Source organism: Papaver somniferum, chromosome 10, assembly GCF_003573695.1.
Source record: "Papaver somniferum cultivar HN1 chromosome 10, ASM357369v1, whole genome shotgun sequence".
In the NCBI taxonomy this organism is placed as follows: Eukaryota; Viridiplantae; Streptophyta; class Magnoliopsida; order Ranunculales; family Papaveraceae; genus Papaver; species Papaver somniferum.
Window position 1 is genome coordinate 81,456,384 of NC_039367.1, and position 27,490 is coordinate 81,483,873.

Genomic DNA, 27,490 nt, shown 5'->3' on the forward strand with positions numbered 1-27,490 from the left:
TAGGTTTGAACTCCTTTCAAACAATTAGGAGTTCGCTCAAACGACCATCAATTGGTCCCACGGCCACCAAGAGCCGGTATCATGACCTCTTGGTTGGTCCCTCATCTTTCCATGGCCAGGTTTTATTATTTGCCGCTTACACGAGCGTTATTTTAATAAATGATTAAACCAGCATTTAATCATTCTTTCACCAACTGGTCCTCAAGAGACTTTGGTATTTTGCTCATTCGATCATCTGGGCGTTACATGGTGGAGTCATCATCCCATGTAGCCGATCCCTGCTTCACTTTGCGATTGATTTTCAATAAATCATCATTTCATTAAAATTAGGGTTTTTGAATCCAGGGCTCTGCAAAAACATGATTTTGAGCAGATTAAAAAAACTGATAATTTTAAGTTGATTCCATGATCAACATTTTTATTTATTATACTTGACCCAACAGTCAGTATCTTAAATTAATATTTTATTTGGTCCTGCTACCAACAATTCATCAAACGAGCAATATTTGCTCAAACCGACAATATTTGCTCGAACTGGCAATATTCGCTCAAACCAAAAATATTTGCTCGGACTAGCAATATTTGTTCAGATTAAAGAATATTGGTTCAATTATCAATATTCAACAATTCAGCAACACAGTTTGCTCGTCTTAGGTAATCAACATAATAATACCTCGTCTCAGCAGACATATTTAATTCATGAGTTTCAGAACATTTGCAAATAGTGTTCAACTCAGCAATACATGGACTCAACGTCCCATAAAGTCAGCAACTGACTCTACAATCACGAGATATCAATCGTGTCACATGGGGGATATCAACTAGGGTTTTGGTTTGGCGATCTACGACACGTGCGTTCACCCACAACGAGAATGTGAGCAAGTCGTGCAATCAGTTGGAAGAGTCAGCAAAGTAGTGGGTGGAAAGTTAACCAAGTCTCCAGACGATGAGAAACTGGTTTTAACATGATTCCCCACTTCCCCACTCTCTGATTCCAGAAACTGTCACACTTCTTGGGATCATGGTGTTTTCAACTCCGGCATTATAAAATGTCTCTGAATCCTGATTGAAAGGACAAGATTCGAATACTCGAGCATTCGTCTAAACAAGCAATTTCTCGGCAAGTTCATACAGACAATCTTTCGTCTACACGAACTCATCGTCTGAGCAATCACTCTCAATTGAGCGAAAGTCAATCATTCAGAGTGTTCTTACGCTGAATTCACAACATACCTACAATCTCAGATCACCATTGATCTCACGCATTTCTCAGCTTCCCTCCTACAGATCAACCCATCCTCTCTTGTGACCGAATTGACTCTGGAACGGCCATTGTTCTTGGTTTAGGCCAGGGTCTTACAGATTAATCTCTAGAACTTAAATCACTACATTCTTGCAGTGCATCTGTGTGAGGTTCAACATTTCGCTCGGTTCAAGGAGTCTCCACACGGTCGACTCTTCAATTCCGTAAAAACCAGCAAATTGTTTTTCCCCATCTACAGATTGGCGACCACAGTGGGAGATTAATCTCTCGGTTGCAATCTCACAATTTCACAAGATGGATGGTCTTATGTCTGGGTTAGTTACAGGTTCCAACACAAACGACGCTAGCACTAGCAACAACAACAATGAGGATATCCCGGAAACAATTCCGGCCTCTAACACTGGCGGTGATGATGTTACTCCTCCTCACGCTAACACGGAAGGTCATCCTATGTTCGGCCAACACTCTGAGGAAGTCAGAGGAAACCCACCACCTACCATTGTTGATCTCATCAAAGTGCAAGAGACTCTTGCAAAGAATCAAACTGATATGGCTACTACACAGAAAGAGCTGTTTAATTATCTGAAGACTCTCACTGACAAGATGTCAGAGAAAACTCAAGAAAAAGGAAAGGAAAATGAGAAATCCTCAAATGCTGATCCTGAGGTGGTTCCAATTCATACGGTGGATGACGACGAAGTCACAAAGCCGCAGACGATCCATCAGCAAATGAGCCATCAAATTTCATTACTCGGGAAGATTTGGAACGCCTTTTGGAGAATCGTGGAAAGGATAAGACATCACATGTCCATCGTCACCATCATCCATATCATGTTGCTACGCAAAGGATCCCTCTTCCTAAAGATTACACTTCTCCTACTTTCACTCTGTATGATGGAAATGGAAATGCTCGAGAACATGCCTCTCGTTTCCTGGAAGCCTTGGGAGAACATGAACACAACCTTGTCGTTCGCCTCAAAGAGTTTTCAAAATCTTTGAAAGGCAGGGCATACACCTGGTACAACAACATCACACCAGGGACTATCAAAAATTGGGGAGAAATGATTAACGCCTTCTACAGGAAGTACTTCTTTGTGTCAGAACAAGTTACTCTCTCTGATCTTGGGATAATATTTCAGAGGGTTAGTCAAAATCCCAATGACTACGTGCAAAGATTCAGAGTCCAGGCCCTGGACTGCCATGATCCAAATGTCACGGAACAACAGCTGGTAGACTTATGCATCAATGGCATGATCCCGGTCTACAGAGATTTACTGGAAAATCTTCGTTTCCAGACTTTCTCAGAGCTTCACGAGGCTGCGAAGAGATCGGCGACTACTGCACCTGCTCTGTTGGAAAGGGAAAATCCTACAAAGACTGAAGAATCGCGAGACACTCGAGGAAGCATACGACTGATCAACAAGCAGTACAACCTGCAGCCCTCCGCAAACGTTGTTGTATAAGGGAGAAAACGCAAGGCCGAACCTCCGAGTAAGCATACCTCAGCTCCTCCAAAGACACAAAAGAAGGACAAACCAGAGGCACAAGCCCCTGGTCAACGTACAAAGACTCCTGATCAAGATGCACCTGACTTTCCTCTCCCCATTGGAGAAGTGCTCAAACTACTGGATGCCTGGATCCAAGATGGTGCAATTAAATTGCCATATGTCAGGAGAGATCTAACTGAGGAAGACATGGAAACTCCTCGTTACTGTCGCTTCCAAAGGTTCGTCAATCACACCACAAGTAGTTTCAAAGTTTTGAAACGCATATTCGGGGAAAAGGTCGAATCAGGAGAACTTAATCTGGGGGCTGAAGGAGTGCACAGAGATCCCCTCCCAGTCAAGACTTTCTCCATCTCTGAAGAACCAGTCAAGGAAGCAGTCCAGTCATTGATAGAGCACGTCTGCGAATTACTCTATCTGTCAAAGGCGCAAAGGGGAGACATGTTCACGGCTTTGAACCACATAGTATCTGGAAAATGCCTACTGATTCCAGAAGTACCTCCTGAACCTTCAGCCACTGACAAAGAAATGTACGACTGGGGACTGCTCACCACAGTGCATATTAAAGGAAACGAATTCAAGAGAGCATTTGTTGATGTCGGCACTGCCATCAACATCATTCCTTTGAAAACTCTCAGAGCCACTGGCATTACTCGACAAGAGGCTACTCACGCTCCCATGGCAATCAGAGATCACGAAGGGACTTCCAGAGACGCGTATGGCTATATCATCCTCAAAGTCAAAGAAAATTTGGTCTGCACTGAGACCAAGTTTTATATAATCCGAGAAGACCCAGGATATGACATGATCCTTGGACGAGTTTGGATTCGCGCTGGAAAGAGGGCTCCAACGCCTTCAACACGTCATGTTGTTGAAGAGGGATCTGATTCAGAAGAAATGGAGGATACTCCCCCGTTCGAGCATCTGGTGGAAGTTAAAGCCTTGACAGAACTCACACAGAAGCCTGGAGAAAATTCCCATTCTTTCATCAAGAGGTTCCGTACTCAGGCAAGTCTCATTACTCTTCATGTGCCAATAATACCATTGTTGAAATATATTACTTTGGTCCGGGGACTTCTCCCTACTTACAACTTAGCAATTACCAAAATCTACGAATGGATAGTCTCACCTCAGCAATATTACACCAAATGGTTGCGCTCAGAGCCCCTTCAAATTGGTCACTCTATCGAGAGGTTTATTGTTGAAGACCTGGCTAAGCATGACCGACAGTATGATGGATACTCCCCTCTGCACGAGTGTCCATATGTACCACAACCATGGAATCAGCAGAAAATATTCAAGGCGCGAACTACTAAAACGAACAAATTTGAGGAAGGAGATTTGGTTCTCAAGGCAACTAAACGTGATCTCTACTCTGCAAGGAGCTCCAATTGGGAAAGACCATTTATGGTTGCTAAATCCATAACCGGAGGATACTACAAATTGATCAACACAAATGGCAGAACCCTGCCAGTAATTCACGAGAATTGGCTTAAGGCATTTGTCTGAAATTATTGGGCATTTGAGATACTGGACGTTTGAGCATTCATGACGTCTGGATTTGGCATTTAGGATTTTCTTTCATTGTATTTCAATTCCTCCAAAACGTTTGCAATACTTGCAATCAGTATTTAAATTCAGCAATTTATCAAAATTCAGTTCATATTTTTTAAAAGAAAATCTCTATCAAATCCAAAAGAAAATCCTCAATCATCTACCAATCCAAAACCAGTTAATATCAAAACCCAAATAAAAACCTCACATCTCCCAGAAGTTCAGAAATTCAAGAGATTATGAAGAGGAAATCAAAGAAAATCAGCAAAAAAGGATTTTTGCTCCTCTGCATCCTTCAAGACCTGCGAAGCCGCCTTCTCCTTGTTCAGCTCTTCAGTCAGCCTAGCAATCCTGTCTTCTTTCTCCATCACAACATCATTAGGAAAGGGTATGTTGTTCTCACATGAGTCCTTGATAACGTTCATTTGCTTACGAAGCCACTTTACGTTGAAGCCAAGTCTTTCTGAATTCTCCAAGTTAAACTCCCAATCAAAGAGTACATCTGAATCACAGTATTTCTGGACCTAGTGCATATATCACTTACAACACGCAAGATAACACTTACTTGCATTGTTAAATCATAAGCACGTCCAGGATTCCTGTCAACAATTATGTGGCCAAATTTCTTCCACATTTTCTCGTACAATCCTGCATATCTAACGGGAACGCTGAACCCACCAACTATTCATGATACGGGAGTGATGCATCAAATGGAGGATCAAAATCAACTCCTTCACTTGGATATTCATGCACCACTATACAGTTCTCAGTTACTGGGGCAGCTTCTACAATCAGGGCAACAGTTTCTTCAGTACTCTCTATTAGTGGCTCGGTTTCTTCTATCACTGAACCAGCAACAATCGGGATTTTCATAACTTCAGTGACAACCTTCTCATGGCCTTGAAGTGCAGGTATTGTTGTCTCTTCATAAATAACTCCAGGGCAGCTCGAGTTATCCTTATTGGTTTCAGTATCCTCAACTTTGGTATTTGACACCTAATACGAAGATTACATGAGGTTAGAACAATCTAAACATGAAACCAAATGAGATCATAAAATATAATATATAAGCAGTATAACATCATCAAGGTTCATCATTATACACTCAAGGCACGAGCAAATATCATGAAAGTCATGAAAATACGTTTTGCGGCAAGCTCGTCTGAAGAGACTGTACTCTGCCCTGTACTAGATGACGAACTGGAACCAATCTACAAGGAATCTGAGGATGAGTAATATACCATTCTCTTCGTATGTATGTCCTCTATCACATGTCACAATTTCATGACAATCCGATGAACGAGCAAGGATATGTAGTCAAAACATTGAGCAACATACCGTCTGAAAAAGTTCTGAAAGTCTCCTGGAAGTTTACTGTTTCGCCTTTTTCAGGACCTGAACGTGCTCAAAAATTAAAAAGCTTCTTTCCAAAATCTTGGAAATTTTCCGGGCTTAAAGATGCATATGCATATCATGAAAATCCGACTCCAGATGAAGGTTTTACGGTGCTTTTGCTAAAACCTGGGTTCTGAATTTTCTGACGATGAATTTCGACAAAGTTTTCTGTATATGCACATGGATTCTCATTCATTCATTCATTCACAAATAAACAATTTCATACTTCTATGAAAAGGTTACAAGATATTTGCTTACTTGGGGAGTCTCCGAAGCGTTCAAAGAGTTGGGGTTGTCCGTGTCAACATCAAGAGGCTCATTGCTCTCATTCGGTTCCGAGTCTTTGGAATTTCCTCCATCTCTATTCTCAGAGGATGACCGAGTATCAGCACTCTCCACCTCCATGGAGACATCCTCCTGGACACATTCTCAAACAATTAGCATTTTACATATGAAGCATTATATTTGGCTACGAGGAAGAGTACTCACAACATTTTCTTCTTCAATGCTCGAATCAGAAATTGTCTGCCCAACAGTAGAGAATTGAAGACCATCAATACTAGACGGAGCAAAATTATGTAACCAAATAACAAATATTGGTTTTACGATCCTAGTAATACGGATAGAAGAAGTAACGGCGGAAAAAGTTTCGACAACTCACCAAAGAAACAACCGGGGACTTTATGGTGTTAGGCGGCATCTTACAATTCTTGTTCCTACCTTCTCCACCATGAATGATTGTTTCAGCTTCTGAGAAATTCACTCCAAGACGAGGTCTCACAGCACGACCGCCCTACAAAAGAAATTGAGGTGATAATCAAAGGCAATTATTTCAATTTTACGAAGAATGTGCAAAAGATACATACTGGTGAACATCCTGGAGATGTCTTTCGCTTATCTCCGCCGGAAATGTGTTTCAATCTGGGTCGAGAAGCAATCATATCAGCGGAAGGAGGCTCTTTCACCAAAGGTTGACTAACCCTTACGAAATCATGTAAGCGTTCAAATTGTTGGTTCCAGAAATCTATATAACCTGGAGTTACATACGTAACTCGGTCAGCACAAGGGAACCAATAAGAGATTCCTTCGACATGTGTACGGTCTAAACAAGTCTTAATCTGTTCCACCGATGGTTTGTTCCTCCGAAAAGTTGGAACGCACTGATCCATACCCGTCTAACGGGCTGCTCTGTCAATGTTGTATTCCTCCACCGAAAATTCTCCATATGTTGCTGCTATTAAATAACCTGGAGTGCAACTCAACATGAAGGATCTTTCACCATCGCCCAAGTCAGTACCAGATTTCAAAGCCATGCTTTCTCCAGCATTGAAAGTTGTCAATTGGGAAACGTAAGGAGGAATCAGCACCCAGGGACGAAAGTTAAACTCAGACTCATCGTCTACAACATCAATGAAACGCATCTTGGATTGAGGTTGTTTTGTTCACCAGCGCATAATCATAGCGTTATCCTTCTCGGGGAAAATACGTCGAGAATCAGCAGCATTCAACCCTTGCAAGATACTACGGGGAATAGGTGCATACTTCGCAAAGCGTTCCCACATCAAGGCCTGGAGAAACATCGTATTGGCGTAACATTCAATCCTCATAAATACGTTCGAAACACTGGAGTCTATAACCAAGGAGTCCAGGTTAGAGTACAAAGAAACCAAGAATAAGCTACCTATGGGAAGTTGTTCACCTTGAGCCATCTTAATAGAAAAAGGGATTACAAACGGCTTTAGCAAAGTTCCGGCGTCTTCAAACACGTCCCTGGACAGCCATAAACACAAGAAAGCAGCAATAGACAACATATCGTCAGGTTCGTCGAGAAGGACATCTCGTGGCCACCAGTGTGTTAACCAGTGAGCATAACAGCCTTTGTCACAAGACTTGTTAATTCTCTCCATCTCAATTGTTAAGGTGTTAGAAATTGCTTTCTCCTCCGTTGAAAGCTCTTCAGGAAAGTTATCTGTGATTGGAAGATGCAATAAAGAAACTACATCTTCCAAGGTAATAGTAAACTCTCCCCAGCTGCATATAAAGGTATGGGTTGGAATGCACCAGTGAGCTAGAAGGGCCACAATACCTCGTGCATCATGAAAGATATACAAATCTCCGGATGATTGAATAGATCTGGTAACCTGTGCTCTATCCAACATAGCTCTAACACGAGGAAAACCCAGCATGTGTCTCGCCCATCCAGAAAATTTCTCTAAAGGTCGTCGAGACAGTTTGAACTCTATAATTGAGGCAAGAAAAAGTCCTCGTTCAAGGCAAAACCGAATAGCTGCTCGAGGAGTCACCAACTTCTTTTGAATAACCGTTCTGGGATTTATCAAAAGGCGGAATGCTGGAGTTTTGAGACGTCTTTCAGTGTCTTGCTGAACCGCGAAGAATGCATCATCTATATTGGGAACATTTTTGATTCCAGGTGCTTCTTCTTCATCATCACCAATAATAGAAGCCTCGTCCATAAACGTATCACTGGAAGTGTCATTTTCCTGAGAATCAGACATCCTTGCGAAGTAGTTGTAATGTGCACAAAGCATTCTACTTCAGTATATCGTCATACCAGGTGCAAACTTCGACAACATGATGGGGTCATATAATCTGACAACATGATACTTATGGAGATATCTACAAAAATGGTAATTCTTAACTCTTATATTTTTACCCAGACCAATTCCTAGCATTAGTCAACAGTTCCTAGGGCTAGTCCAATTCAAAGTATCGAAATAATGTCATGACTTATACTTCCAGTTCCTTGATCTTCAGGTGGATCATATCTTGGAATAGAAGCATATGGATTCCACTAACAATACTGATTGTGTTGTAAGAGTTAACACCCCGAAATTAGTTCGTTCCTTGAAACCTACGAATAACGAACGAAACTTTTTAAAACTGATTTTTCATAAAATCATAGACATAATTTTCATAGTATAAACATTCACAACTGAACTATGAAATTTACACCAAGACAATATTTCATCATAAATAAATTGTCTAAATTCGAGGGTTACTTAAAACCCATGTTTTGATTTTACGAAACAATAAAAACCGTGATTAACTCACGTAAAAAAAATTGTTGGCGTGAGCTCAGGCTCACGTGACTTTATCAAAAAAAATGTGCTTGTGATGCTCCACGGTTTCATGATAAAAAAAAATATCTATTTTCCTTCGTACGAGCGTTTTTCTTTAAAACGAGGGTTTATTTTGGTTTTGTGAAAGCTCACATCTTTTAAAGATAAAGTTTTGGTTTCCATGAAAGCTCATAAATAAAATTTTATCACTGGACACAGGTTTATTTCCAAAGAAAAATCTCTCTCAAGTTAGGGATTTTTGCTAGTTTCTTAAACTAACGATCGAACGAACATACGTTCATAAAATAAGAGTTTTTCATAAAACTTACATCCAAAATATGTGCATACCCATATTATTTTATGATGAACAACTCATGAATAAACAACAAGTTTTGAAAAAAAAAATAATTTACGCACTTGTCGGTGCCGGCCGGACGGTGATGGCTCTGGTCGGACGGCAGCGGTGCTCCGGCAACTTTCTCCTCTGCTCCTGCGGGTACTCGGGCGTGAAGATGAAGAGAAGGTGAATATGGTGGTCGGTCGTGGGAGGAATTAAAAAAAAAGTAGTAATTCCCTTTTATACCAAATTTTATTTCCAAAACCTAATTCCATAAGGATTTCCTTCTAGGACCCGGCCCGTGAATCCTAAACCGACCAAGGTTCCACCATCGAACCAGCGGTTCTACACCAATTTGTATTCACCGGATGAAGCTCTATTATGCCACTGGGGTTTTCGCTCAAACCATGGTTTGCTCATTCAGTCGAAATCCGGTAACGTCTTATCTTATGACTAAGTTCAATTACTTACTTCTGTCTGTACCTGGAAAATCACCATTCAATGATGACTGAGGAACATGAATGTTTCTCACTAAGCAGGGGACTTAATGTAGATGGTGGATTTTCGACAAGGGTAAAATTGTAAAACCCTAACTATGCATACTCCGGATCCGGCAATCGGATGAGTATTGAGACTCATGTCTCTCAATAAAGCATGAAAGCTCATGCCATAAAACCTCTGACTGAGAAGGTTGTCTCTCAGAGTATATGTATATGTGTGGTCTCCTAGCTTAGGCCACGGCACATCTCATGAATACTGATCAATTTCAGTAATTATTTATAGTCCGGATCCGGCAATCGGATGAGTACTGAGACTCATGTCTCGCATGAAAGTCATGCCATAAAACCTCTGACTGAGAAAGTTGTCTCTCAGAGTATATGTAGATGTGTAGTCTCCTAGCTGAGGCCACAACACATCTCATGAATAGTGATCAATTTCAGTAATCATTTCTATATAGAATCGAAAGATTGGACGGCTCCTAGACAGCATGCCTGCTAGTATAGAGCGACAACGTCTTCAGGATGCAACCAAGTTTTCCCTAACTATATAGGAGAAATATGATACTCCAGCAAGTTCATATTGCTCAACTCTCAGATAATTAATGCTCCTAGATAGGAAACCCTGCTAGTATAGAGCCATCAGTTAATTATCTCTAATCGTCTGAATATCCAGCAATATTCTACGATTCTTCGTTATATTTCGTCACTTCAATTCGTGGTTCATCCCAGCAGAATTCCATGGGTTAGTGATAAATATTCAATGAAACAGGCATCTGAGCATCGAATAAACCCGGATTAAAATGGCGCAAGGGTACTTAGCAATAATGCACCGACCAACATTTGAATGCACAAACGAGCATTTCAAAAATACGAATGAACGATGAACCTATGCAAAATAGGAAGGAAAAATAATAATGATAAAATATTAGCAAAGGCGCCAGGGGACTGGGCTCACCAGCCGGCCGGTCATGCCGTGACCAGTCCCACGCCCAATTTTATATTTTGTCATATTTTATTATTTTTCCCTGATCTCACGAAAATTCTCTCGTTCGAGAAAATCTCTTTCGTTTCAAGGAAATTCTCTAATCTCATAATATTTTATCAAAATAAAATAAAATAGGGAAAGGTGTCGCGTGACGGAGCACCAGCCGGCCGGCCATGCTCTAGCCGTGACCGGTCCCACACCTCACGTCCCCGTTATTTTATTATTTTTCTCAATCCATGAAAATTCCCTGATTTCATGAATTTTCCCTAAAACCATGAAAAATATTATAAAATTTCGAAAACTTGTGGGACCGGGCCCTAACCGGCTGGTCATGCCCTAGCCGGTCCCACACGCCTATTATTTTATTATTATTATTTGTTTTGCTTTTCTCATTCCATGAAAACTCCCTGATTTCAAAAAAAAATACCTTGGTTTCAACAAATCTCTCTGATTTTATGAAAATTCTCTAAAATCATGAAAATTACATAAAATTGGGAAGAGTGCCTTGGGACCGTGCCCGTTGGCCGGCCGGTCATGCCTTGGACATTGCCGGTCCCACACTCCATCATTCCCTATTTTATTATTATTTTATTTCTCTCATCTTATGGAAGTTCCCTAATTTCATAAAACTCTCTAGTTTCATGGAATTTCTCTCAATTCAGAGAAAATACATAAAATTACATAAAATTGGGAAAGTGTGGGACCGTGCTTGTCAGCCGTCCGACCATGCCCTAGTCGTGGCCGGTCCCACACCTTGTAATTCCCTGTTTTATCTATTATTTTTCATCATCTCATAAATTTTTCCTAGTTTCAGCAAAACCCTGGATTCTGCATATTTTCTCAAAATGTCGCTCAAACGCGCACCAGAAAATATCAAAACTCTCGGGACTGAGACATTAACATCATGGTGACATGGGCACATCCACTTGACCGACCAAGGGTGACCCTAGGGCTTGCACTGGTCGGTCCCACGTATTTTAGTTATTTTAACCTAATTTGCTCAATTGCTCGTATTAGGTTCGAACTCCTTTCAAACAATCAGGAGTTCGCTCAAACGACCATCAATTGGTCCCACGGCCACCAAGAGCCGGTCTCATGACCTCTTGGTCGGTCCCTCATCTTTCCATGGCCGGGTTTTATTATTTGTCGCTCACACGAGCGTTATTTTAATAAATGATTAAACCAACATTTAATCATTCTTTCACCAACTGGTCCTCAAGAGACTTTGGTATTTTGCTCATTCGAGCATCTGGGCGTTACATGGTGGAGTCATCATCCCATGTAGTCGGTCCCTGCTTCACTCTGCGATTGATTTTCAATAAATCATCATTTCATTAAAATTAGGGTTTTTGAATCCAGGGCTCTGCAAAACACATGATTTTGAGCGATTAAAAAAACTGATAATTTAATGTTGATTCCATGATCAACATTTTTATTTATTATACTTGACCCAACAGTCAGTATCTTAAATTAATATTTTATTTGGTCCTGCTACCAACAATTCATCAAACCGGCAATATTTGCTCAAACCGGCAATATTTGCTCGAACTGGCAATATTCGCTCAAACCAACAATATTTGCTCGGACTAGCAATATTTTTTCAGATTAAAGAATATTGGTTCAATTATCAATATTCAACAATTCAGCAACACAGTTTGCTCGTCTTAGGTAATCAATATAATAATACCTCGTCTCAGCAGACATATTTAATTCATGAGTTTCAGAACATTTTCAAATAATGTTCAACTCAGCAATACATGGACTCATCGTCCCATAAAGTCAGCAACTGACTCTACAATCACGAGATATCAATCGTGTCACATGGGGGGATATCAACTAGGATTTTGGTCTGGCGGTCTACGGCACGTGTGTTCACCCACGACGAGAGTGTGAGCAAGTCGTGTAATCAGTTGGAAGAGTCAGCAAAGTAGTGAGTGAAAAATTAACCAAGTCTCCGCACGATGAGCAACTGGTTTTAACACGATTTCCCACTTCCCCGCTCTCTGATTCCAGCAACTGTCACACTTCATGGGATCATGGTGTTTTCAACTCCGGCATTATAAAATGTCCCTGAATCCTGATTGAAAGGACAAGATTCGAATACTCGAACATTCGTCTAAACAAGCAATTTCTCGGCAAGTTCATACAGACAATCTTTCGTCCACACGAACTCATCGTCTGAGCAATCACTCTCAATTGAGCGAAATTCAATCATTCAGGAGCGTTCTTACTTTGAATTCACAACACACCTACAATCTCAGATCACCATTGATCTCACGCATTTCTCAGCTTCCCTCCTACAGATCAACCCATCCTCTCTTGTGACTGAATTGACTCTGGAACGGCCATTGTTCTTGGTTTAGGCCGGGGTCTTACAGATTGATCTCTCGAACTTAAATCACTCCCTTCTTGCAGTACATTTATGTGAGATTCAACATTTCGCTCGGTTCAAGGAGTCTCCACACGGTCGACTCTTCAATTCCCTAAAAACCAGCAAATCGTTTTTCCCCATCTACAATTGTATATCGCCATTCGTCCGAGTCTCTAATACGATGTACCAGCGTCTACAGTTGTATAGCACCTCTTCTGATTCTCATTAAGTGCATTGTTCTCCTTTTAAACTTGACCGTCAGTATGATTTAACTAGACCTTACATGCGTCTTTCATGAGGAGAAGCGGTAGATATCTTGGTTCCGGTGTAATCACATTTTAAACTATTATTCGTTGTATATGTCTCACCCTTTTATCATGTGATCACCTCCTGTGATGCTTACACGTGGCGATCGGATATTTTACCCTCACATAAGCTTTCGCGATTTTCCTTAAGGGTTTTTTCGCAGTTGCCAAGCTCAAGTTGAGCATCTACTACACATGTTAGTAGTAGGTGTACTAGGGTGTTTTATCTTGAAGGCATCCGCCCTGTGGGGGCTATAGCATCACTTTTGGGTGTAGCCGGACGCTAATGTCTGAAGGACAGCGTGTTGAACACGTGAGTCACTCTGTTTTCCAAAGTTTTGTCATGTTGCTGTTGCGGATACCTAAGGAGCTAGTCCATTTCGTCAAATCAATCACTAGAGCTAAGTATCAATTTTATTTATTTGATTTTATTGCACCCAACAAGCAAAATGTGTGTTGTCATCTGTAAATGTAGTAGAATGGCAAGATAATAGGAGCAACACTCGTAGTTGATTTCCTAACAATGTAGTTTTCCCATATTCTTCGATGCAATTTTTGTACTCCAAGAAGAAAAAAAAAACAATCATAAGGATAAAAACTTGAGTTCTCTCCTCCCATCTTGCTTTAAAATTAATGTTGATACTTCAATTTTATCTGGTTGTCATATTGCAGGAATGGCTCTAGCCTTTAACTATTTTAAAGGAAGCTTGGTTGCAGGAAGGACCACGGTAGACAGAGTCTGGGATGCTGAACGGACTGAAGTTTTAGTCATGTTGCGATCTTTTCACTGGATCTTTCAACTTCAGCTCCAGCAGGTTATCATTGAAGGTGATAACAAAAATGTCGTGGATCATATTGGTGGAATTCATCTTTCTTCAAGATGAAAGGACCACAATATCCTGTTTAGATGGTAGGAATTTATTTCAGAGTTTAGGAAAATGTGAGTGTTCTAGTCATAGAAATGGTAATCAAGTCGATGATAAACTTGCTAAGTTCGTGCGAACAAATAATTTTGTACACTAGTAAGAATTGTAGGAATGATCTCCCTATTGCTGTCATAGTAGGTTGATTAAGGAAAAACGGTTGTGTACTTCTTATTAGGCCTTTGGCTTTGTGTATGGATGAAAGTGCAGTTTTAATTTAAAAAGAAGAAGAAATATACCGCATTTTGAGGTACTAACTTTACTCTGTTTGGAATCTAGTTGGTCACTCCCAATGTAGTTAATATCGGATATCGGTTCATCTCGACCGGGACCGATACACTGATACGATTTTATATCGGGGATATTATCGTTGAAATATCGGTATAATATCGGTTCTAGATTTAGAGATTATAATTTTATATTAAACATTTTCTCCGCACATTTTCGGATAAGATATAATAGATAACATCAATTTTATCAAAAAAACAAAAGAGTAACTTTAGTAACTTGCTTCGAGAGCTACATGCACCTCTACTACCACCTGGAAGACTTTCTTCGCCAAAATTAACCTTAAACTTTATAGAAAACGACCAATACCGTCTCATATCGGGAAATGTAGGAAAATTTCGTATCGACCGATACGGCCGATATCTGACCGAAACGGCCGATATGCGACTGATACGGCCGATATTATCGGGCGAATATCGTATCCCCGATATCCTTCTTATCGTATCGTTCTGGACCGATATCCGAAATATCCCCGATATATCGGCCGATACGGCCGATATTGACTACATTGGTCACTCCTTTAAGTTCCGTCTTTGCATAGAAAAAAATTATTGATATGTACAAAGATCATTTTTGTACCGTACATGGAGTTTTAACTTTTCTTATTTGGAATCAACTTCTTATCGATTGCAAATTTTAAGAGTGTCATCACCAACATTTTTTATAGTTTTTGGCAATTTCAAGTCTTGTGTTCTTTGGAGCAAGGATGAGTTAACTCCAGTGCATCACTGTCCACACCTACCAGAAAGAAAATGTTATGGTTGTTTGAAATGATAAATCCAAAAATGTAACGGTTGTTTGTTTGATATGCCATAGGACATGCAAATGAGTTGGTAATTTCAACATCAAAAAATAAATAAAATGAACTTGGTACTCGGTAGTAATACATATATAATCGTAATATCGATAGTAGTCAGGATTTCAGGCTTGGCCGAAAGAAAAATTATACGACACAACCGACGACCGATCAATGTCCATGTAGGACACATGCCCCTTCCTAAAATCTCAACTTCTTGACGGAGAGTATAACATGGTGTTACTTGCCGTACAGGGGACCTTAGTTAACGGAGAGTATAACATGGTGTTCCTAGTGCACGAATACTTTCTCCAAGAAGACAAGGCATGCAATTGCCGTAATACTCTTTGAAGTTAGCAACGAACCTCATATACTCAACATTGACAACAGACTTTACTCCAAACATATCAATTAAACTAAATTTCGTGAAAAGATAAACTTTGTCCCTGTCGATATTTCTTTCTAAGTAGAAGACAGAAATTTAACCAGTTTAGTAATGGGGACTAAAGAAGTGATCGAAGAAGAAACTAACCAGATTACTCCGAAAGATATAACAAATAGTTGGTAATCTCTGAAGTTTGCCCTAAAATGCAAATGGAAATTTGGAACCCCCAAAAGAAACAGTAAACTCCAAGTATATATGGACACCTATCCAATTCCCAATACATACTCACTACCATCACCACCGCATCGCACCATACGCATACCACTACCCATTAACAAACAAAGCTTTGAAATTTCAATTTCAACCGTTTTGACTTTCCAACATACAAACAAAGGAACAAAGACACATATTCCTACCGCACTAGTTAATGCATTAAGTATAAAAGAATCACCACAAGGATTAGACTAATTATCCAATCGCGCATAAATTTAACCTCATATTCTTGCCATTTTGTCTCCACTTATTTTCTTGAAATAAATGATGAATATAAAATAAAACATACTAGTATGAACTTATTCCAACCACCGAAAGTTCAAACCACATTTCTCATTATGAAGAACCAAACAGAACAAATTCTTGATTACGACCCAAAACCAAACCAAACTTCTACACAAAACACAATTTGATAGACACCCCAACTTAATATGCTATAAAATTGTTCGTCGTTGCAACCACGTTATCTCGTTTCTAGAATGTAGACTACAAACATCAAAAACAGACATACATACAACGGCGCAATGTTTCATATCCCACTTACTACGTCGTCTATATTTTTCTTCATTTTTCTTATCCAAATGAATGTCAATAAACAACAGCATTAAACCAAAAAATTTAAGGAAAAAAGTAAATTAAACATTAATATTAGGTTATTAGTAGAAAGAGCTAAATAGATATTGTTATTAACTATATGTACCAAAAATAAACTCCTGTGTTTCTTCTTCTTCTTCTTCAGTTCTTCATGTTTGTGTTGGACTAAAACCTTTGAGACATAGATACGTGCCGCCGTCTCATGTGTGGGGATATGATTGAAATGAGTCCACCTAGCGGAGGTTTCATCTTTGACCGATAAGCCAATTCATCGTACGGCCTTCTGTAGAATCTCAAGAATGGTAGAAACGATTCCCTGCTTTTCTCTGTTTTACTACCTTGACAGTCCCTCTTGAAAAACAACGCTGAAGATTGAAGGAAAGATGGTCTTGGTGTTCTTGGATGGTTCAGATTACTCACTCGCTGTGGTAATGGCGTCAGTGGGAAAAAGGTCTGTTTCTTGGCGAACCCACCCTGGTAGTGTAAACTTCCACGTGTCGTTCTAGCAGCTGGTGATGCGAACGAGTAAGATCTAGCATTTAGAGGCGAGATTAAAGCTGACCCCATCAACGAAGGTGAAGAGGACGTTATGTTGGGACCCACTTTTGATGATGACGTGTCAGTGAGACTAAGATACCAAGGTTTAAGGGAATCGTAATTGTGATTAACGGTGAAAGCAAACCGCGATGAAGCTGATGGACCCACTTTAGCTGATGATGATGAGATCACAGATGGATCAAATCTTAGAGATGAAGAACGTGGATGATAAGATGATAAATCATCATATTCTAATGATTCTTCAAAGTCTAACGATGATACTACCATTGTAACTGGTGATAACTCAAGAAATGGACGAACTCCCTGTAAAGTAAACAATCAACGGTGTTAAAGTATTAGTTGTATCAAAGTTTCGTGAGTTACGAAACACATGATCGTTAAAAAGCCAAAGTTTCAAATTCGGTGTAAACAAAATGTAATACAGTATTATTACCTTCCAGAGGTAAGAAAAAAGTGAAGGAGGATCGATGACGAATGCTTTGTGAAGACGTCCAGGGTAATATTCAGATAATGTCTTCAAACTTGCCAACAATAAGTTCATGAAAGCTGAAGCTGATCTGAAAAAGCCTGTTGATTCAAAACAAAATTCAATAAATGAGTGAGCATCATTCCACCAAACACCTCATAAATCTTAATCAAACAACAACTTTCTCTTAATGAATTTCTTAATCAAAAGTTCAATAAGCTTAAGAGGTATCTTTTGAATTGTAAATTACAAATTCCTGAAAAGAGCATAAAATCCCTTGGAAACTACTCTTTTGAGATAAAGTAAAAACTCTAGAAACAAGATCAAAATCAAACTAGAGAATACACATTTCTTGAATCACTAAATTCCATTTTAACCCTTCCAAATTCAAACAAAGTCACACAATGACCAAGAATTAATAGCAGATTAAGACATTTTAAAAGGATAGTAATTTCTGTTCAGACGAATTAATTATCTGTGATTTGTTACTTTATTTAACATGCACCATAAAGAAGCTTCTTATTTTTAGTGACAAAAAAAGTGAACTAATGAAGGATTAATTAACGCATGACTACTGATAGTAGTACTAAGTTATCAGAGAATCACGTTCATGGCTTCACGAGAGAATTTTCAGACTGCTTTAGAAGCAGAGTATTAATTACCCTGTCTAAAACCGTATAAGTACGTAGTAATAAAGAAAAAGTTACAGGCGTGGGTTAGACTTAATTAGAGATAGGTAAACGTTGCTTTACATAATTAATAGAAAGATAGACCGATTTAAAAGGATAATATCGTCAATATGATAGGAAAAGCACAGAAAATTACTGGCATCAAAGAGAAGGACGAACTGTTCTGCATCTTTAGGCATAGAAGCAATCGCAACTTCCAGTGTAAATACAAACAATCGAATGTACCTAAAGAAACATAACGTAAATCAGAAAATCAAATCAAGAAGATTATAATCAAAATATATGAAAAATCAAATTTGTTTTTCTACTTACAGCTTCTGTGAATGAAATTTTTGATAATCTTGTTTAACTCGAAATACCTGAAAAAAGAATTGGATTATGAATCTTCTGCTAAAACTTAGTATGAGAATGAAAACTGAGATTTGACAAATTAATACCAGAACAGGATGAGATTCGTCGTCATGACCAGCAACATAAGCAACACCATCTGAGATTTCAGCTGGAAACTCATCTGCAATCAAATGCTCTGTTTTTGAAAAAGAAACAAAGGAAAGTAAGATTTTAATTAATTTATTTTCAACTTGCGAAAATTAATCGAAGTATTTGAAATGACTTTCTATTTATTAACGGTTTTGAATGAAAACATTCGAAAATTAAAGAAAGATTCTAAAGCAAAAAGAAAAGAAAAAAATCGTAATCATATCTTCATAGGTATCTAAAAGACGGTTTTTTTTTTCTGATTCGAAGGATAAAATTAAGATTCAAAAAAGAAAAGTGAATAAGAAGAATTGCTTACCAAATCCAATGCTATCTCTCCATGAAAGACAGGCTCGTATATGTTTAGCTGTCTTCTTAACATTATCGCCTTTTGATTTTAGAAATCTTTCTACACAGGCTGTGTTACAGAATTTCTCCTGCCACAAAAGAACAAAACAGAGTGTAAATCATACAGACCAAATGAATCGATAGTAGTAGAAATTTCAAACACAATTTTTTTAAAGACCTTTCCATAACTATGTTTATCAACATCTTCAAATAACGCCATCACAAAACAGAAATATCAAGCTTAAAACCATGAATTACTCCATTAATTCAAATGAAAACAGAGAAACATGGAGGAAAAAGTTGAACTGAACTGAAATATAGTATCAGATCATCACAGCATGTTCCAGCAAAAAATCAATCAAACTAGTCCCTACTAGGAAATCAAAATCTCAGCTTACTAAGTTGATTCCCGAACAATACCTGTTTAACAGTTAATGGAGCTTGTTTCTTAAGAAGTTTAAGAACAGCTTCAACTCTTTCCGTACATTTCTTAGTCTCATCACCAACCACATTCTGATCTTTTCTTCCCATTCCAACTACTTTTAACTTGATTCAAAAAAAAAATAAACTCTTTAAATTTGACCACTTAACTTGTTTTTCACTCAACCATTTAAAATCTTCCCTCCCAAAACCAAACACAAACTCAAGATACAGAAACAAACAAAGCTTAGAGAGAGAAAGTAATGGTAGTGGAGCAAGAATAGTGTGTGAGTGACTGAGTGAACAGTGAGATTTCTCTGAGTGATGAAACTGAAAACAATAGTCAGAGAAATAAAAGAATTTAAGTGTAATAAACAAGAACTGGTATTTATAGCAAACGAATGATTTATTTAACTAACGGAACACGTTATAAACTTAACGAATAAAGGCAGTCAACTATATTGCAGACACTCCGTTACTGTTAACATCAACTGGAGATAGTAACGTTAGACTCCGTTACTGTTAACATCAACGTCAATGTATATGTGCCTGGAGAGTGGAGATAGCAACGTTGTACTATTTTACCCTTGTTGCAACTATTTATGTAGCAAGGAAAAACCGAATTTTGTGGGGGAGAAAATTATTTCTACTTTGGTAACAAAGTGATTAATCACTATTTGATCCTGTTTCAGTGCATTTATGACGAGAAATAGTGCAATGGAATAAGTCAATGGTGGTTTTGGAAGGGCTTTTGGTGTGAACATTTCAAATGGTCACCACTGTATATTGGACTATCAGATTGCTATGCTATTATCTAGTAGAGCAGTAGCTCGTAGCTACGGGTTGATAATTTGGTACGATGTTCCACAGTGTACGTTTAGTACAGAATAAATATTCAGGATTCACCGTTGGATAAATGGAGATTCTGTCATGATGTTGTGATCTAACGGATGACATGGGGGTTGATGGTAATTATGGTGAAATCGAAAGCGTCACATCACCGGTGTTTTTCTCATGTGTAATTCAGACAGAGGAATATAACCGTAGTTGTAACTAATTACTACTCCCTATGTTTTTAAAGAATAGTCTGGTTTTTATAAATAAATGTTTGAAGAAAATAAGCTGATTTCTTAATTGTCAAGTTAAATGTTACTTTAGTTTTTTGGGATCACTTTTCTCTTAATTCCTTTTGATGACAAGTGTTTATGAACTGTTTCACTTTACCTTCTTTTTTTTTTTCTGACAAGTGTCATGAGGACCATTTTACTTCACTTCTTTTATTGACAAGTGTCATGAGACCACTTTCAATGATTGATTCTCTTAATTTCCTTAGTTTTCTCTAAAATCAAAACCAGCCTATTAAAAAAGAACGGAGAGAGTATATGTTTGTTACTAGAAATAACCACATGAGATTAACAGAGTTCTAATAAATATCTAGAGATAGCTCGTGTTGTAACGGCACTGCTTTAATATGATATCTGACCGGTGTAATTTTTTTTCTTTTTTACGGATTTTAAATCGTGTTCCTTTGCAAGATAGTTTTCTATTTTGTTTTAAGAGAAAATAATGTCCATAAATACATCATAAAAGTATTCATATACATTATACAAAAACGAATAAAAAATCATTTAAGTAATAGTGTGTATGCATCTCTCACTTATGAGTTATGAATAGAAATAAACAGAAAAAATCTCATTTCCCATTAGATTGATCGAAAATGATTTGTGACTCTCAATTCCTGTACTCTCATTGCTCCCAATGTTATGTGGCGGCCATGTGGACTTTTCCCATTATTTTTGTTTTTGTAAATTTGGATTTAAAAATATTCTACAATTATTTGAATATGTAAATATAATTACTAGTTTTTTCTAAAATTATGTTGTACTAAAAACTTCCAAAGATTTATGAGATGTTGTACTAAAACCTTCCAAAGATTTATAGGAAGTAGAAGGAAAACCTAAAAATTATCCGAGTTGCAAGGGGAGACGTAGATAGAATTTGAAGTCTTTAATCTTTAGAATCATGAGAAATTGACGTGCATAAGGATATCAGTAAATTCCTTTTTCCGTACAAAAAAAGGATATGATAAAATTTGACGACGACCTATTGAAGCTATCGGAGGAATCAATGGTGCAACATAGTTTCTTGTGGTAACATCCCAGGCAAACCCATGTTCACAAAATAATATCATTAATCTTTAGTTTCCATATCAAAGTCAACACGGTAAACGAAAAAGAACCCAAAACCTTATTTACAGTGAAAGGACTAACATCTTGGATGCAAATGGACTTCACGTTGTACACCCAGCTTTCAAAAAATCTTTGATGGTTATGATTTATGTGACAGTGAATTTTATTCATGGTGATTTGTGCATCACTTCATAATTTATCCTTGGGTTAATCGTGCAGGAAACATAATTTAGAATGAATCATTTGAACTGTAGCTAGCCTATGCCGCTGGTTGTACGATTTCCATGTGTAATTCTTCATTGTAAACATCATTGGTGGAGAATATGGTAAAACAGATCGAAAGTGTATTTTAGCTGGATGAAAAAAAAAATCTCGGATGCAAATTAAAGAAGAAAATAAGTGAAGTTCTGATGATATGATTAGGATTCACGATTAATATCGAATATGTGTAGACGGAGGAGGAGGAGATGAAGACGAAGAAGATGAGAAAAAAAAAAGGAAAGGAAAGAAAATCAAACTGATAAATGAGAAGAAAAAAATGAGTTACCGCCAAGATGGATGCCACCTAACATTGGGAGCAATGGGAATATAAAAACTGAAAGCCACAAATCATTTTCCTTGATTTATCATGCCACCACTAAATTCAATTAATATATGTATGATATATTATGATTTTATTTAATGTTTCTTTGAATATTTTGAGTTAAGAATTTATGCAACAATTAAAGATTAATAAATTTTGATTCATAATGAAAGGGTTACAGAAACGACAACCGTCGGATGTCTTTCGCTGGGATGAGATTGGGATGGTCGGATGTAATATTTGTCTCTCAAAATGTTATCCGTCCGTCCAAAGCTCAAAAACCTATGTTGTTTTGTATTATAGATGGAGAAGAATAAGAATTACTAGCCGCTAGTGTTAACATTTTTGGTTTTTTGGTGTTCCGGATAATGAGGTCAATTTCCGAAGATAATCAACAACTATTCAAACCACAAATGGAATATATTTTGCAAAGAGGTCTTGCTGTAGAACCTTTCGTTTTCTACATTGCATTTTGCATGGAATTGGGAATATGGGTTGCTAAAATCATTGAGTTATCGAAGTAACAAGTTTTTTATCTGTGAAAAAATTGTATAAGCGAGAAATTTTTTCTTGTATGTACATCTATTTTCATGGAAAATTATGTTTAGGTTTATAGAATTGAAAAATCTTATCGTATGTTTAGAGAACAAAAAATAGGTGATACTTATCAAACTTGAAGAAAATAAAAAAGGACCAAGCTATTTTATGGTTTCCGTGGTGGCCAATCGATTTGAACAAAACTACTTATACTAAAAGTCAATAATTAAGAACTTTACTCATTCATGGCAATACCGTTTAAATAGTTGTGAATTCAAAAATACTTCAATTATTGGCACCTCAAGTTCTCAAAATAGACAACGAAACCAGGATATCCGTAATATTATTGTATCATCGTCTCCTCTTTTCCCCTTCTTAATTCCTTTTGTTAAATTACCAACAGAATTCTAATCTCCTCCACTGTGTCGTGGTTAAGTAAGGCAAATCCCACCCATTCACATTTGTAACTTTTATAAGAAACTATAAAAAAAAAAACAAAAAAAAAATTATTACTGAATTTGCTTCTGATTATGATAATTGAGTTATTTATGGTAAAAACTTAAATCGGTAATTTCGACCGTCCAAGTAGGAGGACATCACATTATGACTTAGGTGTGTGGTATTAACAAACAATGGAATAAAAACGTTTGCGTACCTTCCTAGTTTCCTACCTTCATTGATGATCATCAAAATCTATAAAACCAAACCATTCCCTGATAGTGTTTCCTTCAAGAAAATTCCAATACCGTCATTGTTACGGCAGAGACTTAATAATATTCCTTCCTAATTATGTTGTTATGACAAAACCTAAGTACACATTTAGTTTCTTTACTATTTACCCCCAAAACCTTACCATATGAAAACAGGAAACACACCAAAAAGAAGTCCTCTCCTCGTCTCGAAGTGTATGTTTTCTAAATGATCTCACGAAACTGAAAGTCAAAAGTCACTTATTAATTGACATAAAGGTTAGTACTAACTTAACTTATGTATAAATAAACAAATGAAACAAGGATACTTTTGTAAACAAAGTCACTTATCGGGTATTTTGAATTTTACTTTATTAGTAAGGCAAAGTGCTATGGTGGATATTTTTCCTTGGCTACACTATGATAGCTAAAGGCCAACCTCTATGGCTCGTTTATTACCTACAATGTGGCCAAAAGATTTGCCTTAGCTAGTGGAGTGAACACGTATGTTCCTCGTTCTAGCTAAGAAATGGCTAACCCAAACTTACAGGGGTTAGTCTACGAGTGAGTTGGGGGAGTTTAATGTATTTTGAATCTTGGAGATTTTGGGGGAGTATAAGAGAGTATAGGGAGTTTGTGAGAATTTGGTGTTTTGAGTGTAGGGAGTTTGAGAGACTCTTCCAAAATCTCTACTATTTTGAGAGATTTGGAGTGAGGCAAAAATACACTATAAACTCCCTAAAACTCCCCAGAACTCCCCCAAAAAACCAACTCCCTAACATTTTAATTTTTACCACTAACAGGGAGTTTAAGAGTTTCATTCAAACTCCCCCACGACTAACGAGGTTTTCTAAGGAGTTTGGGAGACTCTTCTAAACTCTTCCATGACTAACGGGGATTTTGAGAGACTCCTTCGAACTCCCCCACGACTAACGGGAAAAAACCCAACTACATCCAACTCCCTCGAGGACTAACACCCTGTTAGTTTCCGTAATGTGCGGCTCGGGTGGATACTTAGTTTTCGTCACAAAACTTACGGAAACTTAATTTTTGTATATGTGATCGTAATTGTTTGACATTTTTTTGTTATACCTCTCTTATACCCGATCTTAACCATCCATTATTCATAACGGTTTTATTGTCTCCATCGCTGGGTCTCAACAAATATTTTTTTTCCAAAAGAAGTTAGATTTTTCCTTTATATAAGCAAACTCTTATTCTTATTCTCAAACAAAATTTATCCTAATCAATTGAGTTTCTTTATTTACTTATCCTTCTACTACTCAAATTCTGTGATTTTCTTAACTTCTATTACTCAAATTCTCTTCTCTCAATTGAATTCAATATGGTTAATAAGAATTTTGTTCAACAATAAGAAATTGATCTTACAGTTGCTTATTCAATGCAGGTAATTATGAAATTTTTGGTGCTCACAAAACATCATTTCTGTTTTGGAGACGTATTCACGAAGCATGTGCCTCTCAGAACGGAAATGCTTATCAAAGGGACCTTAATTCATTCAAAAGTAAAATGAAAAGAATCAAAAAAGACGTGAGAGAATTTGTGTCAATCCTTAATGATGTATATCGGCAAAGTAAAAGTGGTACTTCATAAGAAGATTTGGTAAGTTCTACAATTGAATTAAGTTATTCCGCTTGGTGATAATAGTAATTAAATTATTGTTTTTACTACATGTTTCAGACTCGGGATGATCGTAAACAATTTCGAAATCAAATAGGGCAACCATTCAGGTGTTATCCTTGTTACGAAATTATTAGAGAGGATGTTCCGGTGTTTGATTATCAACTCCCTATGGCGAAAAATAGTGCCCTATTTTGAAAGCATAAAGAGTTTATACCGGCGCAAGATGAGACATAAATACTACCTGATGAAGAGATTTGTTGCGACTACAAGTATCTGTCGAGGCTTATGGGAACCAAAATAGCTAAAAAAAAAAGAGCCAGACTGAAGATGGATCGCGAGCAAGTTATTTTCACGGAAGAAAAAAAGGTGATCGGAGGAGTGTTTCAATCCAGATGGAAGAATCAAGTATGGATAAACAAAATGTCGATATATTAGAGTAACTCAAAAAATCCTGATTAAGAAAGAAAGCAAAGAGGGAGAAAATTGGAGAAAGAAAAAAAGAGGAATTGATAGAAGGAGAAGTGCCAAACCCGTGTTTTCGATGTGAGTTTCCTTCTGGTCAAGATCAACCCATTGACTTTGACGAAAACCAGTTTCCGTCAAAAATGGACTAAGTGAAATTGGTGCCCTGTAGTGGTTGTTTTTCTGCTACATCTTGGCTTAGCTATAACCAAGCAAAACGGCTCGGCTAATGATAGTGTTTGGCATAAGTAAAAGAATATCCAATTCCCAAAATTAACCTTAGAGCAAGTACGATGATGCTCTTTTTTTTGTTGTCTTTTTCTTAGCCATGTCTCTACTACCATGTTGACCAAATATAAAAATAGTTATCTGATATATAACTTTTTATATATGATGTTAGAGACGTACAATATCTTACAGCGAAAACTACGTTACAGAAGATTGAGGATTCGGCCTGGGAGGACACTTAGTATCTGGAGATGATCAGTGTTTGTGGAAACTTAATATCCATTCAATCGGAGATTAACTTTTTTTAATCAAACCATTTTCATACTCAATTTTGAAGTTCCCTTGTTTCTGTAACAGATTTATTTTCTAAATGGAGCATAACACATATTAAAAAAAAAATAGTCGTAGGAGTTATCTATATATAAGTATATCCACCTTCTCAAACACTTTTCCCCATTTAGTTGAGTTTTCATTGTTTTCCTTTTCATATATTACACAAATCGTCGTTCATTTTAGTTTGATATGGCAAGAAATTACAGTCACAACGAAGATATTGCAGTTATAAAAACCTTCATTTGCATAACTATTGATGGAGTTGTTGAATCTAAGCAAGCAAGCAACAAATTCATGCAGCCTTTGTGAATATTAATGAAAATCCTAATGATAGGGACATGCGTTAGTTACAAAATAAATTTGGTGCCATCAAACATCACGTGAAGGAATACGTGGGTATTTTCTAATACCATACACCGACAACGTATAAGAGGTGCTTCACACGAGTATGCGTTAAATTCTACAATTCACTTAAGTTTATTTTATAAATAATTAAGAGTTATTTTGTTCATGATACTAATTAATAACTTATTATTTACAATAATACTTTTTAGGCTCGACAAGGCCAACGGCAACTTTTTATGGATGTATGTATATCTCCTAACGGCAAGTTATTGGACGTTAGCTAAAAAGTTGTTACCGTTTCATCTAAGGTTCTTAGGATCTCACTGATCCTTTCCAATAACTAAAAATGTAAAACACATATCGCCTGACTAGGCGGGTTTTTTTTATAGGAAGCGAAAATATTTTCCAAATTGGAACATACTTTAGATTTCATGAGTTTAAAGATAACTTTGGAGTCATAAAGACTTTGGTCTTCCAAATTTTTCTTGGATAAACCTTGTGTTGCAAGATCGTAAAATAATTTGCTCTTAATTACAAAAGGAGAGCAACCCCAACAATAGCTCTTACCACACATAGAAGCTACTATCCACTGACTAAGTATATGGCATCCTCTAAATCTTTCAATTCCCTTACTAAGCATGTTTAGTTTCTGGTACTCTTGCAAATCTATTATTTTATTTTTTTGGCATGATAATTGGAATAATGATGGGTGTCTGAAAGACATCTTTCCAATAATTTTCAAAGCGTGCAACACCAAACAAGCATTTATTCAAGACATGATAGATGACGACAATTGGAAATGTATATACAGACGTGTGCTAAACGCAAATGAAACCCTTGAACGAGACTTGTTGCGAGGAGTTATCTGGCCTGTAAGTGATAGGGATGAAGAAGTATTTATTATGGGTAACTTCAACTTGAAGAAGTGTTATGATGTTCCTAACTACAGTTTCGAAAATCATTTGTG

The 27,490-nt window shown here is 37.4% G+C and overlaps 1 protein-coding gene across 1 annotated transcript; it reads right to left on the minus strand.

Moving 5' to 3' along the window:
* Positions 1-16,578: 16,578 nt before the first annotated feature.
* On the minus strand, positions 16,579-19,852 carry LOC113315321 (phosphatidylinositol transfer protein 3-like). The gene is made up of 7 exons (XM_026563615.1): positions 19,514-19,852; positions 19,065-19,182; positions 18,706-18,794; positions 18,581-18,627; positions 18,405-18,493; positions 17,547-17,680; positions 16,579-17,416 (listed from the first exon to the last, which is right to left on the minus strand). The coding sequence occupies exons 1-7, from the start codon at positions 19,622-19,624 to the stop codon at positions 16,721-16,723; spliced, it is 1,284 nt and encodes a 427-aa protein (XP_026419400.1). The 5' UTR covers positions 19,625-19,852; the 3' UTR covers positions 16,579-16,720.
* Positions 19,853-27,490: the final 7,638 nt, after the last annotated feature.